The sequence below is a fragment of the Apus apus genome, chromosome 1, assembly GCF_020740795.1.
Source record: "Apus apus isolate bApuApu2 chromosome 1, bApuApu2.pri.cur, whole genome shotgun sequence".
Taxonomy (NCBI): Eukaryota; Metazoa; Chordata; class Aves; order Apodiformes; family Apodidae; genus Apus; species Apus apus.
In genome coordinates, this window is record NC_067282.1 from 110488408 (window position 1) to 110505894 (window position 17487).

At 35.9% G+C, this 17487-nt stretch overlaps 1 protein-coding gene across 4 annotated transcripts in view; it reads left to right on the forward strand.

Moving 5' to 3' along the window:
* BCLAF3 (BCLAF1 and THRAP3 family member 3) overlaps positions 1 to 16770 on the forward strand; it is a 28902-nt gene extending 12132 nt beyond the window's left edge. For 3 of the 4 annotated variants that reach the window (XM_051621986.1, XM_051621995.1, XM_051621982.1), the window contains exons 4-12: positions 162 to 827; positions 3179 to 3357; positions 4028 to 4142; positions 4342 to 4405; positions 5250 to 5368; positions 7294 to 7408; positions 12638 to 12733; positions 14508 to 14663; positions 16469 to 16770. In XM_051621986.1, the coding sequence (XP_051477946.1) occupies positions 162 to 827; positions 3179 to 3357; positions 4028 to 4142; positions 4342 to 4405; positions 5250 to 5368; positions 7294 to 7408; positions 12638 to 12733; positions 14508 to 14663; positions 16469 to 16498 (1540 nt within the window). In that variant the 3' untranslated portion in view covers positions 16499 to 16770. The remainder of the gene's footprint in view (positions 1 to 161; positions 828 to 3178; positions 3358 to 4027; positions 4143 to 4341; positions 4406 to 5249; positions 5369 to 7293; positions 7409 to 12637; positions 12734 to 14507; positions 14664 to 16468) is intronic. The other variant, XM_051622006.1, reaches the window with a different exon arrangement.
* The last annotated feature ends 717 nt before the right edge of the window (positions 16771 to 17487 follow it).

Consider the following 17487-nt stretch of genomic DNA (forward strand, 5'->3'; position numbering starts at 1 on the left):
TGAAAGGATAATGTGTCCCTCTTAAGAGCCCCTGCACATCTGTACCTTGGCGTGAGGGATTGTGGGTTAACTTGCCACGCATTCTGCTGTTCAACATTCTGCACATATAAGTTCTCACTTTCTTCTCTAGTGCAAGTGTAAATTGCTTTATGTCAACACAGGTATCCTGAAGATCACGATTACAGAGAATATGGGCACACGTCTGAAAGGGCTAAAGAAATGGAGAGGTATGATGGTGGAGAAGTAGCAAGAAATTCCAAGTGGAAGCAAGAACGTTTTTTTCCACCCTACCAAGAAAAGGAGGAGCAAAGAAATCTGGATGCCCAGTCCCACCGATCGGCTGAAAGGGAGTACTCGGAGGGTTCTGTCGCAAAGATAGCCTATGAGTATAGTCACAAACGGCGCAGGCATCCGGTCGGGGAAAAGCCTTTTCCAGACGATAGAGCTCAGAAGTACGTGAAGCAGGAAGACCAGAAATACTGTTCTTCTAAGGGTGCCTGGAATAGCAAAGAGTTAGATTACTTTAGGAGTGGAAGAGCGAGACGGAGTGAAGAAGGGCACGTTGAAGTACCTGTTAAATATAGTTCAAAGAAGGGCTGCAATGCTTGTGTTAACTCTTCTGAAATGGATGTTGATCTGAGAGCTTTTAAAAACAAACTACAGGAAAGAGTAAGGAAAGAAGGGGAAATCGGGAAAAAAGTAGATTCCTCCGATAGTCAGCATGATTCAAGTCATACTGTTTCAGATGGGAAAATGTCAGATGTCAACTGTAGGAGGGAGTGTCTCACAATCAAAGTGGATATGAAGAAAATGGTGGCCAAGTACAGGTACTGGTTTCCCATTACCTTTTCTTTTTTCCTGTCTCTTTACAGTTTATGAATATTGGAGGAAAGCACAGTTTCTTTAAGAGGTAACTGTGACAAATGAAGGTTGTACCTTTTCATTTTAATTTAAAAGGTTAATTTGCCCAGACCAGAAACTTACAGCCTACCTATATTAAACAAACAAACAAACAAAAACTACACAAAAAAACCCACACACACACAAAAAACAAAACAAAAAAACAAAAACAAAACCAAACAAAAAACCAGAAAAAAACCCCAACAAAACAAAACCACAAAAAAGCCCCCTAGTCTATTTCATGGAGATGTAGTAAGAAGTCGAAAGAGCAGACAGGCCTGATATGAAGCTGTAATTTAAAGTTGCTTTTAAGTAAGTGTATTGCTTTTATTCCAGAGCAAAGAAACAAAACCAGAAAAGCCTAGTCCTATGCTTTCTTCTGGAATATTATGGCATTTTTTTTACTGAGTCATCCCTCATTTCTGCTAAAAACTACATAACCTTTAAATTACATAAATCTCAGGCACACATTCAGATGTTCAAGGATTCAAGTTAAATAAAGCAGTCAAAAATTAAAGACCCCTGGGTTATGTTATTTGTTGTAACAAGTAAAATGGCAATCTGTTGATGTATCAGAACTGAAAAGGAGTGGAGTCTGCTTCTATCTTTTGTGTAATATTTGTGGTTGCCTTTAGCATTTCCAATGCTGGCTGAATTGGAAAAAAGTGGTAGAAAATCTAGATGATGGATACATCATGGTAGAGAGTAAGCAGCGTGGTTTGTATAGATATTTTTGCAGACTTTTCTGGACTATTGCCTTGCTGTTGTGAGCAAGGGTGTAATATAAAGGCAGTAATCCCTTTTTGAAGGGATTACCTTCCTTTCCAAAGTGATCAGTCTTCATTTTAAAGGTATTCTGCCTCTTGTATACATCTGTATATTTTTTTTCTTTTTCCAGTATTTCAGAAACATGTAATACAGTGGAGAGTTACAAAGATAAGTTACTGTGTGTACATAAGGGGCTAGTATTAAAGATTGAGGAAAGAAAAGGGGAGTTGTGCATCTGTGTCCACTCCCAGGCCCCTCTTCCTGAAGGATACTGTAAGGAAAATAACTTACTGTTAGGTTTTATTGCAAGCCCACAGGATAATTCCTGTATCTGGTATCCTCTTACTGCTGTTTTTGAAAGTCATGCACAATGGACGTGGTAATTATTTGCAGACTGAAGAAACTACTGCCTTGATTACAGCTAATTTCATGTGTGGAAGGTTTGCTTCTGCAGCCAAAAGTGGTAAATCTTTTATTTTCTTTAAAGATGAGAACACTAATTTTGTGGAAGCTGATGACTGGGAATATTTGTGCTGCCTTCTTTAGGCATTTAACAAACACACCTGACTTGTATTCTTCTCAGCAGAGTAATTTCTTTCTTCATAAACCTGGTAGCAGCTTAAAATCCTCTACAATGGAGATTGTTTGGTTTCCCGCTTGCATGGGTTTATTTCCAGTTTGCTCGGGACAAATAGATGACTTCTGGCGCCTGCTAGAGGCTATTTCTGACACAAATTTTATATGAAATTCCAGTCTTGCATGTTTTAAATTCAGGATTGGCAAGCTCTTAATCACTTTGCAGAACGCACTGTAGCAGGTTTTATCCCAAAAGCTTTTACATGGGCTCTTGAGGTCCTCAGTTTGCATTTTTCTTGCAACAAGACCAGCAGGATTTTTGAAGTGTTGGCTTCCTTGTCAAAGTAATTCTTAAGCAGCAATGCAATCATTTGGGGTGTCAGCTTACTTAGAATGAGTGAAATTTGACAAAAAGATGTTAAACACATTCTTAAGTTCACACACTGCCACTGCCACTGGAAAGCCGTTTCACTAGGCTCTAGTGATGATTCAGTTCCCAAAGATGCTGTGAGATTTTGACATCTGCAAACTGTTATTGAAAATTGTCAGGGGGCTCTTTATAAACAAAGACACACACGTAATTGCTGTCCTGAGTTATAATATGTAAGTATATCAGGATCTTCATTTGCCATTACTTGATAATCTGGACAAATTAAGTTTAAAATTCCCAAACTTTATATTACATATTTCACCAAAACAAGGATTTCTGAAAGTGTAGTAATATCTCTGTATTTTATTTTAGCTTTTCTTCCTTAGGGCCTTACAAGGTTTTTTTTTATGTTAAAAAAAAAAAAAAAGAGCATAATGAGATTCCATTTAAACACATTTATTCCTAAAATGAGCTTCTTAATTTATTTTTTTTGTACTTGTCTGTTTGAAGTTCTTGGATATAGTGAAATTTTTTTAAGTGAGTATCTGCAACTTTTTATTCTAGGACTGCTTCTAGTCATACTACAGAGAGACAGATGTCCCATGATCTCGTTGCTGTTGGCAGGAAAACTGAAAACTTTCATCCGGTGTTTGAGCACATGGAATCTGTAACACAAAATGTTGAAAATGACCCATCAAGAGAATTTACTCAGGAAATAATCACAATTATTCATCAAGTTAAAGGTGGCTGTAGTATTTGGAGTATATGTATTTGTTTATGTAGTTATTATTAAAACCAAATCTACTTAAGTAGATATGCTCTCCTTGTAAGTCTCAGGTGTTTGCGTTCATTTGTTCTTTGGCTTCATTTTGTCTTGTTTTAAGGAAAATGCAGGTTGAGGATTTAAAATAGTGGGTTGGAGAATGATGGTAAGAAGGTCTCGGTCTGTAATAGAGGCATTATTGTGGAGTGTAAAGGTCGAAAGGACTTAATGCTAGTGTTTAAGGCTAACCTGCTTCTTTAGGAAACAGAAGAAAAAAGGAGCTTTGCTGCAGTCACAACTTCCTAGTTATGTACAGTTCATTTAAACTTTTCAGATTACTATTTAGACTGGTGCATCATTGTCAGTGTTGAACTTTATTTATAAGTTCTAGTCATTTGAGTAGTACCATGATAGAGATAACAAATAATTAACTTTCTGTTCAACTTAATATTATTAAATAAGAAGGATGTTTAAGTTGGGCTGGCCTAATCTTTCATTTGTGAATGTTAAACTGCAAGTGGAAATAGTTTGAAAATTAATCTTGGAAGTTGTCTTGGTATCCTTAAGTGTTAGTAATTTAAAAGATACAATTTCCCACTGCATTTCAGTCACTGCAAATAAACAGTCTTGTATTTAATATCTGTTCACAGCAAATTATTTTACATCTTCTGACATAACTCTACATGAGCGGTTCTCGAAAATTCAAGACAAACCGATTGCAAATATGAATGAAGTTAAAATACGCTTGGATCCAGAAATTCACAGGTAGTTGACAGGCTTTGTGCCTTAATTTATTTTCATTAAGGTTGTTAATCTTCTGTAGACTATACAATGCACAGTGTTTTTTCACTGGCTCTGAACTGCCTTTCCATTCTCTGTAAAGAATTATGTAGTTGATCAGTAACAGTAACACTTTTGCTCTTCATAGTGATGACACTTGTGTTTACGGAATTTTGTGTTCCAGGAGGATTGACATGTCTCTAGCAGAACTTCAGAACAAACGGACTGTGCCATCTGAATCTCCCCAGGTATTTTGATTACTTAATTTATTTGGCAAACAGTAAGTTAAAATGATATGGATGTAAACAATATTTCCCCCTGGCTATAAGTAATTTTTATACGCTTTGAAGACAATCAGTTATTCTGACTGTTTTGAAAGAAATGCACACTTGAGCATTTTTATAGATACCCCAAGTACAAGTGTACTGTGTTCACTGATAGGTAAATACAGGTGTGTTCTCCAGAGTTGCTGGAGTGTGGTTATTCCTGCTGCTTGAATCTGTATGTCCCTATCTGTTTTTAAATAATGTAAATACTAATTAGATGACTGACATATGGCACTTACTGTCCCTCTGAGATTAGAAGAAGCCTTAATGTTTTTTCCTACCCCAATTTTATAATGTCCTGACATTTACATAATTCCTCAGTATGCTATTTCATCCTGTGCTTTCATCCAGGGACAAAAGATTTTCTGTCTTCCCCTTTCAAGCTATGCTTACTGTGATTAAGTTACCTTTTTTTTTCTCTAGTACAGGTATGTGGAGGTTCAACTTAAGAACAGTAGAACATTTTAAGATTTTCTGGAATATATGTGAATGTGTTTGCCTTGGTAACTCCATGCAGAATTCCAGTGCTCTGTTCACTGTTATTTGGAAACTTGTAAAAAGGCAGATGGTGCAAGAAGGGGTAATTGCTTAGGACTACTTTTGTTGCTGTTTGGGACTTTGGATCCTCGGGTTGATGTGCATCTGTCCCACGTGCAGATAGTTGACCTATGTTAACAAGGTTATATACCCAGTGCAGCCCTGGAAGGACAGAATCACGTCAGTGTTCAGTTATTACTAGCTAACTTTAACCTTTCCTCTTAACTAGAACATTATGAGAGCGTTGGAAGATCCAAACGATCTACGACATGATATAGAAAGGAGAAGAAAAGAGAGACTGAAGAATGAAGATGAGAGAGTGTTTCATGTAGATGGTGTAATGCCAAGGTAATTGGCAGGTAGCAGTATTTTTGGCCCAAGCCTGTAGTTGTTTTATGCACGTATTTTTTGACTCTTCTACAGTTATGTTCACATTTGTTGTGATTCTTTTCCATGGTTTGTCCTTGGAAGTTTGACTTGGACTAAAATTCATCTGACATACATTGCAAAGTACTCTGGAATGGAGTGCTAACCTTGAAAGAGGTTAAGCAGTGGTGGGGAAAAAATTAAAAGCAAGCTCACTGTAGCATTGAATGAGAAGAGGGGAAGAATTAATTCGAAGATGCTTAGCTGTTTTTAAGCTCCTTGATGTGCCCTATAACAACATTCTTTTGGTATTTTGTAATTTCATAAAAGCATTCTAGGATGAATACATTGTTGGTTTTCCCTGATTGTTTTGTAATGATATGTGGAATATCAACAAAGAATGGGATTTTTTCTGGTTCTTGGGGATTTTTGTAATAGCTTTTTACTGCTATGAACTCTGCCAACACATTTGTTAAAGGTGTTTGGCCCAGAGGTGTTTGCTAACCTCAGTCATCCTGTTTTACTTTTGATGTTGTGAGGTTGGTTGATAAGAGAGATGACTGGACTTATTGGTGTTAGAAGAAACGTTGATTAAAGAATTGCCAGAGTGTAATGAAGTTGATCTACACTATAGTCATGAGTTGCACATGGCTCTTAATATGCTGCTATTTGTTCATTTTAAAAGCAGTGTATAATGGCAAATGATGGCTGTGCACACATGCTTGGAAAAACTGACTTGTGAAGCTGCAGAAAAAAATATTTCTTATATTTGAGATTCTTTAAACAGAAAAAAAAAGTTATCAACTGGAAAAAAAAAACACACAAATTTAAAAAATATCAAGACTGTTGCATACAGCCTTTTATGTACCTGGGGCTATGTCTTCAGTCTATGTTTGGCCTGATGAATCTGAGAAGGCTTGTATTTGCCACTTCCACAGTTACTGTCTTGCTTATCTTTTGTGTGTGATGCTTAAAGCATGAAGCTAAAGCTTCTCTAGAAAGTGTAGCTGTGCTGGAGTTCGATGTGAGGAGAGGTTACACTGTAAGAGTTGGTGGACAATGTAACGTGAGCTGAGGGCAGTAATGGTATAGAAAATTGGTAGAATTTTCCCAAAATTGGGTTTTTTCATAGTTCACATTTGGGATGCTGGCAATACTTAAGAGCTAGTCCAGTGTTTCTCTGTTTTTACCTTACTAATTTATTTTGCAGATATGAAAGTGGTTTCTGTTTGTTTGGTGAACTATGAATTTTGACTTCTGGTGGTGACTTTTCATGGTGTATGTTTTACTTGGAGGTTTACTGGCACATCTGTATGACCAATGTGGTCAGTAAAAAACCAAAACACCAAAACCAAACAAACTAAAACACACTACCCCGAACCAAACTAAAAACAACAATGAAAAAAAAAAAAATGACAAAAAACCAAGCAAGAAAAGCACAAAGCTAGAGCACCCTGCTTGCTGAGAATTAAACTGGAGCACCTAGGTATTTGTCTGAACTTCTGTCGGATTTAGGATTTCATGAAATGGGAAGTTCTGCACAATTTTAAAGATTGTAAAACAGCTACTGAAATGCAGAAAGCATTTCAACCAGCGGAGGGCAGCAATGACCAGCCGTGCAGGCATGGGAGAGTGAGCCAGGGAAACAGGATCTGCATAGCAAGGATTTCAGTATCTCTGTGAATTAGATACTGCATAAGAGAATACACCTTGCCGTATAATTCTGTGCAACCTGGGCCTCAGTTTAGTCAGAGAACTAGTATTTTGTTGAATGTCCTAGGAAAAAAATAGTTTATAAACGTCACTTTGCCCTTCTAAGTGATACAGATGCTAAACAAAGGTCTTTATATATACTATGGCTTTAGATTTTGATTGTGTGCTCTCTCTCTTTCACACATACACATCAGGAACCAGCAAAGCTGCAGTCTTTCAAAAGTACGAAACTCTCAACTTGATGGCTTCCAAAAGCCTATGAGGTTCTTTAAGCCACCTTTCAGGAAATTTATTGGGAAACCTCACCTGGTAAGCCTAAATGTAGAATTAGTAGCTTCTGCTATTTGTTGTTATTAAATTTATAATTATTTTTTTGCTGCATTGTCTGTGCTGATGTAAACTTAACCATCTGTGATGTCTTGGCCTTTTACATTTCAAGTGAAACTTCATTATCTTCAACTTTGCTCAACAATAAAACTACTCAAATTCACAGTTCTAGTGCAAGAATGTTTTCTCAGATATTTGTTGACACATAGATTCATGCAAGTGACCCAAAACCACTTTTATGGCCAAATGCTGATACAAAAAAAAATCTTTTGCACACCTGTGCAGTACTCCATATCAACTTTGCTACTGTTTTTTATAACTTTGTAGCAAGCTGGCCAGGACTTTGTTGTTTCAGAAAGCCAGTTTAGGTAGGTATTTTGGATAAAATCAAAGCATTTTTTCAGCTAGTTTTGAAAAAAGGTGGTCAACTTTAGATCTCTTACTGAATAGCAGGAACAGGTCAAACTAGACTTTTGAACTAAATTTTAGGTTCAAAATTACTTACTGAAATTAATTTATTAAAGGGCTTTATGACATAAAAACTTATCTTGCTTGTAGCTCAGTGAAAGAAATTTGTAAATAATACTGCATTTCTTCCACTCAGTTATGTTCCACCTGAACTATAAATTAGAAAGCCTTGTTATTGAGCAGGTAACCTGAGGTAATGTGGAACAGCTTAAGAAAAAAAATGATATTTTTACTGAAAGTGTTTTACCTCATTATGGTTAAAGTTCTGGGATGCTCTTATTTTAAAAATGAGCAACAAATCACAGAAATAGAGATGTTTGAAAGAATGTTCCTGAGAATGGAATATTGTACAATGGAATACCTTATCTGTGTTGATATGGCACTTATCAAAGCTAGTTTGGGCACTTATTCTTCTTTAGGCTATCTTTCTGTGATATACTTTAATAGTGAAATGCAAAAGACAGTTACATTAGACTCAGTAGAAATAAATTTGTCACTTTTGAAAATGCTTTCTTAATAAATGTAGTCTTGTTTCCAAATGTTTCTGCTTGTTTAACTTGACGAACTGGTGACACCAGAAAAGCTTTAATAGTGTGTGCAGTGTAATTCTAAAACATACTTTTTTTTCTTCCTCCTGGTGGGTGCAAAATGAAGAGGAGACTAATGTAAATTGTCACTTTTTATACATTGTAACTAATATCCTATGGATGGAGTTTCAACAGACTGTGAAACTTCTGACCATCAAAAGTATCTTTTAATTAGTCAAAGTTCTGATCATCACCGAAATGTAGCCACCTTGCAGATACATAATAGTGCATCTTTCAGTGTTAAACAACACAAGTTTTTAATGGTGAAAAATATTACTTAAGACTAAGATTAAACTCCCCAAAAAGGAGTAGAAATTGCTCATTAAGTAATATAGGCATTGCAAATAAAAAAGGGAGTTAGTTTGAAATAAACTGTGTTGTTGTTAGATGTGCTAAAGATTCAGGAAGACTGCATTTTGGTATCTAATAGTGAATTACAAACATACAGTATTGAGAAGATGCTGCACTGTAGTGAGGAGTTACCCATTCAGAACAACAGTAGCTATGGAAGCATGGGTGTCACAAATGCAAGGCAGAGAAAGAATGACTCTTCATTAACTCAGCCACGCAGAAGCAGTTTGCAGACAAGTGGGAAGATAAAATACTTTAGTTTGCCATCCACATTTGTCAGTAAAAATAGAATGAATTGATGCTTGCCAGCTGGCTAAGTGGGCTTGCAGACATTTTACAAATCTGTCTGCAGTACGTTAATTGGCACTTCTTAATTGGATCTCTTCTGTTTTTGTGTTTCTGTTCTTGCCTTTTGATTCTTATTCTGCTCCCCTTGTCTGGTTTCCTGTGTATCTAGTATGTCTAAGGCTCCTGTTTATCTAGTATGTCTAATGCTGAACAGGTAAAGTAATTCAGAAAGAGTGTTATCTTTCCTGCAAAGAGATCACTAATATAGCTAACTCCTATCTGAGGCAGTACAAATAAGTTAGCTCCAGCAGTGTGGCACTTCCCTTGACATATAGATGTATTGTGTAAGAATGTATAGTGCTCAAATGCCTTTCCTTGAAGGAGTTCCTCAGGACTGGGTGTGATTGGGAAGCTTATCCTGGTGGGTGTTAGCTCAGGCTTGATCAGCATACATATAAGCTGCTAGCACTGCTTTAGTATTTGTCGTGAGGGTAAAGTGAAGTGGCATCCAAGCAACCAACTGTAATTTCAGCCACATGTACAATTACTGTGTTGATTAAGTTTTCTGTAATAAATTCAGGGCTGTGTGACTATATTTACTACTACTTTGTTTGGAAATGTGGTTTTAGTAGAGTTGAAAGGAGCTTTAGGGGAAAACAAAATTAATGAAGTTAGAGGCCATTTGTAGCTGCTTTCTGCGGGAGGACAAATGTTTGGAATTTGCCATTCAGAGACTTGTATCAGAATAGTCTGATTCAGGTGTGAACACTGCTGGGCACCTTGAAAAGTATAAAGGACTATGACTAAAACACAGCGTTTGGAGAACAATGCATTGGATTTGAAAAGTGGTTTGATGGGTGGACCAGAGCGTTGGTGCTGGGTCAACCACACCTTTTAAGAGCTCTCCAGTTCTGTTTTATGCTGCAGAAGAGATGTAGCAATAGCATATTGTATTAAACACATGGAGACGTATGCAACGGATACCTATTATTACTTCTATTGAGGAGAGGTTCCACCTGTAATCTTAAAAGCAAACCCTTGGAAATCCAAAACAAAACCTGTAACCTTCAACACTCCTCAGGTTTGTTTGCTCTTATTTACAGGTAAATAGTGAGAAAAAAGTACATCAGAGAGCCAGGTTTCAAATGACAAGCATAACAGTGCCAAGACTTGGAAAATACAGCAAAAATAACTTTTAAAAACAGTATTTGACAGTAAAACAGCAGCATCTTAAATTATAACACAGGATTTAAAAAAATTAATGTATTGTGTAAATATTAGCACATTTTAGTCTTTGTTAGTGACATTTCATTGTGGATTTTATGACTGCCACTTAAGGAGCTGTGTATATCAGCATTGGTAAAAGGTAGCTGCTTGAAAACTGGAAGTCTGACCAGTAGACTGCATCTGATGCTAGGATGTTGCCTAATGTGAGAAGAGATAATGTGTTGGTCATTTTAAAATGTCCTTATAGTAAACTATCAAAAAGTGATATCAATACCACTTTTTTTTTCTCTTGCTAAATGGAAGATATTAGTCGTTTGGGTTAAAATTAAACACGGAAATGGCTTTGACTTGGTTGGCATACTTCTGGTATCCCATGATTAGCCAATATGAACTTCTTGGTGCAAGGTATGAGCACCTTTTAAAACAGGCCACTGAAATGGGGAGGTGTTTCTTATATTAATATTTGGTAACTGAAGCTTGAGCTTAAACTTGAGAAGAACTTGTGCCTTGAAGGTTCAAGCGTTTATCTAGCTTTGGTTGTAAGAAATGTCCTTCTAGCCTGTACTCTATTGACAAATAAAGAGTAGAAGATGAGAAGAAGCATCTATTTGTACTTCCCCTTTTTTTAAAATAAGTACTGTTTATGAAATTCCTGAAGATTAGATTGTTGTATCTTTTCATTAAGTAGTTCTAATGTTTCTGTTTCCATTAATGTGCTTGAATCTCAAGGGAGGTGGGGATGGTGAGGAGGGTATCCAAAGTGAGTTGAGACAAACTTTATTTTGATTCCCAAAGGTTTATTTTTAACTGTAATGGGAAATTGTGGGGTTTTTTTTTTTCAGCTTTCAGGAGGAGTGTACTTCAACAGGGAGGTTCCTGATTGATGTATCTGTTGTATGGAGAAAGTTAATTTGATTTCATGGAGTATCTTCATATTTGTAAATTAAGAAGGGAGCTGGGAAGTTCCTGACATGCTTTTTCTGCTCTGTACTTATTTTTTATACCTTTTCTTCTAGGAAAAGCCATTTTGGTTACTTTGATCTTGCTTCATAAATTCTTTCTCTCTTTTTGTTCACTGCTGAATCCCCTCTTCTCAAGGCATTTTAAGAAGCTAAATAGTTGACTTTTAGGGAATAATAATAATTAAACAAGCTAGCTAGCTTAAATCCCAGTTAAAAGTTAACTGAGATAATTCTGTTTATATCCTGTCTACCCCCATTAGTACCAATGTTAGAAAGCATATCATAAAGTGTTTATGCCACTAGAAAGGTTTGTTACCTTGTTAGAGAACAGAAATTCTGTAAACAGCAAAGCATGCATTTGCATTTATTATTATACTAGTATTTATGAAATATTTAATAAGAGTTCTCCAGCTCTTTTGAAAATGTATTTGAAGCTGGTGAAATTTCCTTTTAAAAAAAAGAGTTCAACAGTAAATCTTCTGTAATTATTCAAGAATGGACTGATAAAAAAATAATTTGATTGTCAATAGTTTGTTATCAAGTCCATTCTGATGATGTAGTATATGCTTTGGTGTATATTTATAATGGTATGCAATGATGGAAAAGAATTACATTCTAGCTGTGTACATCCTCTCAAGGTAGCTATCACATAAAAAGTTGAAAAGGGGCAAAAATACACAGGTAGGACAGTGGCTAGAGTGAGTGCTCTATTTTAAGCAACCAGGGCTTTCACTTGCTTTTGAAATAAGATGTGTTTCTGTGGCAGGCAACTAATCTTCAAAATGCTCTCCATAATACAGAGTTAAAAGTAGAATCTTCTAAGGACTAATGTAATGTTCTATGCATTTGTTGTCTAGTTGCTGTGGTGGTCTGTACAGTAACAGTGCATGTGTCTCCTCTAAAATATGCTAACCTATGATGACCATATGCTACCCAGGGATGTCCAGAGTCTGATCTTGTTGCCCTTACTCAAGGGATGACTCCTACAGCAGCCTGTCTATTACACTTGTGTGCAAATTGAGGCATCTGTTCCGGGGGGGCAGCAGTGGAGAAATTTAATTGGGTTGTTACCTGCTTAAGTATCTCCAAGTTTGTGATATTCCAGTAGGGATGGTCTGTATTCTCTTCTGGTTCTGTGAGCTCTGCCTTCACTTTAGTCAGCTGGACTCCGAGCCCTATGCTCCCTTTACTCTTATTCATTCAAACAGTGTCATTGTGTCAAATGCTCTAAGATTGAAAGAGCTGCAATATTAGTATATCCTGGAAATTTTATGTGTTTTATTGAACAGTTTAGTACCCTTAAGCTAATAACACTGTTTTCCTACTAGAATTCTTACTATTCTTCAAAATCAAGCAATACTTACCCTCACAGATGCATTAGAGGACACCTTGAAAATGCAGGACCCATCAGAAGACACTTTAAGGTACAGATCAGTTTTTATCAGATGTGTTACATAAAATAGTGTTTTGATCCTGTTGAGTTCTGTAACAGGAGACATTTATTAAGGTATTAAGTGCCATGAAAAATAGTGTCATCATAGCTTCATTGTTTCCACTGAAGTAATGGGAGGCTTAGCTTTTAGTAGGTAAAAGTGCTGGCAGTGAATTGAGCAGGGTTGTCCAGTATTGTATCTATGCAGTTGAAATAAGCAAGTTAACTGCAAAGTGAGAATGAGAATTACAGAAGTTAGACAATGACTGGAAAGCTCATCTATCCAAATAACAAGCTGGTCAACTTTCTTTCCTTCACCTGATGCATGTGGAAGCCTGTACTGTTTCCCAGCCTGTACTGAGAGATGTGAATTGTATTCTTCTTCTGTTTTCCCTGTGGTAGGCATATACCTGCTTAAAGAGTTTACTCACAGTTGTATTGTGCCTGGACTCTGATGCTTTTCAATAAAAGGGTTAGCATTTAATAGCTTTCTGTATGTGTCTTCTGCATACAAGCACCATAAGAGTAACCCTGGAGGACTTATGGGGCAGCTTCTGAGTTATCTTCTACATACTAGGTGGGTGAAATGGCTTGGGAAATAACAAAAACTCTGCATTTGCATAAAGGAACCTCTATTCTGTACAGTCTTTTCTTAGCTGCTCACCAGCCACAGAGTGGAAAATAACAGTGCAAAAAGCGATACCAAAGTTACTGCAACTGCAGAGCATGTGATTTTTCTTGAAGTGGTACTTTGTCAAAAGGAGACTGGTTTCCCCAAAGTAATTGGGTCATGCTCAAAAAGGTCTATTTCTATGATATATGTTCTCTCCTACCCTTTAAAGGTGTTTGAAAAAGATGACAAGAATTGTATGTGGTTAGGATGTGGTTTTTTTGTGTTTGTTTGTTTGTTTTTCTTTAGCTGGAAAGCCATTGTTTAAATTTCAAGGAGAGGTAACCTTTATTTTTAAAGGAGTAATATATACAGGAATGCTTTCTGTCAGGACCATGTTGGAAAAATTAAAATGGCAGTACTAGGAAACTATGAGCAATTATGATAAATGGGGGTTTTCTTACTCTGAAGATTTTTATTGCTATTTTTGCAGGAGGTCTGAGTGCTTAAGAATGAAAACCTTTTTATAACTTCTAACAGCTGTGGTCAGTGTTGAGCTTGCTATATCCTTTCTGTGTATTTATAATGCTATTCATCTTGTTACCTCTGTGGCCTCTGCTCCTGGTCCTACACTAGGATAGTTTACAGCATTGCAGTCTGAAGGTGTCAAAGGCATAGAGCAATGAATGTATGTTCAGAATATAAGATCTTAACACTATAGGAAAAATACAAATACTGACTTCTTTTTAATACAGCTCTTATTATGCTCACTGTGTGCACCGACGGCAGGCTTGACATCACCGAATTTTTTAGCAATAGTGAAGTGTTGTCTTAAACTTTTTGATTGATGCTGGTTTACTTTCAATAAAGCTTGAAAAAAATCTTTGTTGCACAATACACTTACTTTTGTTCTGTGCAGAAGATCTTCAGATGTTTTAAACAGTGAGCACAAGACAGCAGTTCTTTGGGCCACTTGGTAGCTAGGGGTCTTAGGAATATTAAATGGCAAATGAAGGAAGAGGTTCTACACTTGGAAATGCACACTTCTGTTGTTCTGTACTGTATGTTTTACATGTGTATAACTGTAAATATAAACTACTGAGTTTTGGTGCCCTCATTTTGTGCTTTTGTTTTTCTCCCTTCCCCACCCATACAGAGCAACTTTGCAGATGGCCGTTTGCAATCCCATTATATATCAGGCTTAGTACAGAAGGGTTTATATATTCAGGCTAAGTACCAGCGGTTACGTTCTGTTGGTGTAAGGGGATTTACCACTAATAAATTCAGAGATGGATTTTTGAGAAAAGAAAAGGTAAGTTGGCTTAACTTATTTTTTACTAAGCCATTTATGAAATACGAATATTTGTAAGATCTATTCCAATTTTTTAAATCCCCATGGGATAACTTGGATGGGATTTTCTGGACTATTGGTTCTTCGTACTTTACTGGCAAACTTGATCCTGCACTCCTCTTTCCTCCATGTTTATTTAATGGAAACTTACTGAAACCTCTTGAGTAATTTCAAATCAGAGGTGGCCTCTGAGGTCTGGCAGTTACCTCTGTTTTGGTGTTCTCTCCTAGAGATCAGTTTATATCTTTTCCTAATGATAGGAAAAGAAAGTGGCCCTCTCTGTAAAAATATGATGTCCTCTTAGCCTATGGTTTTAAATCAACATGAAGGGTATTAATATATATATATATATTTTTTTTTTTTACTACCTTTCTGTGTTTCTCCTGTTCATTATGTTACCTTAATTAATCATGTGCTTTAAAGTACACACTGAAGTGCTGTTCTGAGTAAAGCATCCTACACTATAATGTCTGTGCAAAATGGCTTGATAAGCACAAGCTGAAATAATTAGGCACATCTGTTTTATGACACCTTTTGATTTGCAGTGTGTATGGGATGATAATTCAGAACTGCAGAACAACTTGTCAGCCATACAAAATGTTACAGCTTTTATGAGGATCAGTAGTTAAAACATTCTAAATCCTCTATTAGAATTGATCAAGTATGATCAAAGTAGTATGAGGTTACTCCTGACATCAGAGAATTGGATTAGATGACCTACACAGTCCCTTTCAGTTCTGCATTCCTATGTGAATTCTTGTTTGCTTAGTAATTGTGTCCACCTAGCTACAAATAAATACACTTGTGTAAGTATTTGTAGTTGAATTAGAATTTGGTTCTTAGAGCACAGAAGCCTAGGTTCTTAAGGCTGTTTTCCAAAAAGGCCCAGTGGGGGGAAAAAAAGGAAACACACAAAAACCACCACCAAAAATGCAAAACAAACAAATAAATAAACCACAAAAAAACCCCCAACCCAAACAAAACAAACACCAACAAAAACCAAAACAAAACACTTTATAGAAGGTAAACTGGTCACTTGTCATTGAAGTATACTGGTGGATGCCTTAACATTTGCATAGACTCTGAGAAGTATGACCTCTGAAGGCTAAATTGAATGAAAATTAGTAGAAAATAGATGGTGAGGGAGTTTTACCAAAAATTAAGACCTTCTACAATGGGCATAAATGTGCCCTATTTTTGTTGTAGTGAGCTTTTCCCCAATAATTCTCAATGCTTTTCTATAAGTAAATATCAATATTCTTGTCTGGAACCTACAAAACATGAATAACCCAATCTGCCTGCTGGAAATTATTCTTTGAATTAGAGAAGCACAATAAGGTCTGCATATTTATTTTAATTTATTTTTTTTTTGTTATGATTAGGAACTTGAGTATCTTTGAGTTAAAGTAGAATAAATCCTGAAGAATAAATATGATAGCCATTTTCTCGTCAGCATACTGATTGCTGGTTGGCTAATTCTTAAAAACCAAAACTATTCCTCAGATTCTAGTATTTTCCATATTTTGCCTCTTTTAGTGATTAAACTTGTCATTGAGATTTTTTAAGGTGGTCTGAATATCTTTTATTTCACCCTTTTTGAAATAATTATGCATATGCATCCATTATGGTGTCATCTCTACAATCATGCAGTTTCAATCCATAATTGAAAGAATATTGTATGTTACTTGTTATAATAGTACAGTACTTAGGAAAGTTGGGAGGCTATTTTCTTTCCAGTAACAACTTTTTTTTTTTTCTCTCTGTAGGGAAATTTAAGTATTGCAGCAGAAACCTGAACTGAGCTGTGATCCTGAAGTTGAAGCAGAGATAACACAGCAAAGGGAGCATCTGTTAATTTTTGACAACTTTGTCAAGCCTAAAAATAATGGAACTAACCCTGTAACTTTCTTGATTAAAAATAACTTTATTTTTCAGTAGTGGAATGCTGCAGAACTTTTTTACAGTTTTAATAATTGCTTTTAAAGTACAGTATTCAATTTAAACATTGTAGTATGTACCTTTAGTTCCTTCTGCATACCTGTCTCAAGTAAAGAAGTAATTGAAGGGAGTCTTATTTATTGAATACTTTTTCTCTAAGCATGATGTTACAGATGGAACTTGAGTTGTTATGCCCAGAAGTTTATATGTTGAAAGTTTATTGCTTATGTAATAAAAAAAAGTAAAAAAAAAAAAAAGTGCCTGAATTGTTTGGTAATAGCACATTAGCTCAGGATTTTACAAGTAATGACCTTTTAGGTTGCGCAATAGATTTTACACCTCTGTTCAGTCATTTCTGTAAAACAGTATTTTTTATTACTTTAATAATACAGTTGTGATGTGTATATACATTTGTAAATTGTTAGAATGTTGGGACAACTTTCAGTACATGATGAAAATGAATGGTAACAGGCAGGTATGTAATGTACTGTAGCAGTAGCTTATAACTGCACTGAAAGCATGCTTGGGTTTGTTAGAGGATTAGTTGGTCTGTATTCAGAATTATTCTGTCTCATATTTTTTGGTGTGTGACACTCTTGACCAAGCAACATGTTTTCTAATCTTTTTCATCATAAATGACTTAGTGATTTCCTGGATTCTGAAATTGGGCCTGAAGTACTTACTTACAAGAAAAACAAAAAAAGTAAGTTTTTATTAGTGTGCCTTATAACAAAACTGTTCACAAATGAAACTGCTTTAAATGCAGATAGCTTGTAATTTTGTTTAAAATTGCAGTAATTCTCTGAAGTTTACTGCAATATTGTTATGTTGTGTGCAAAATTAAAAT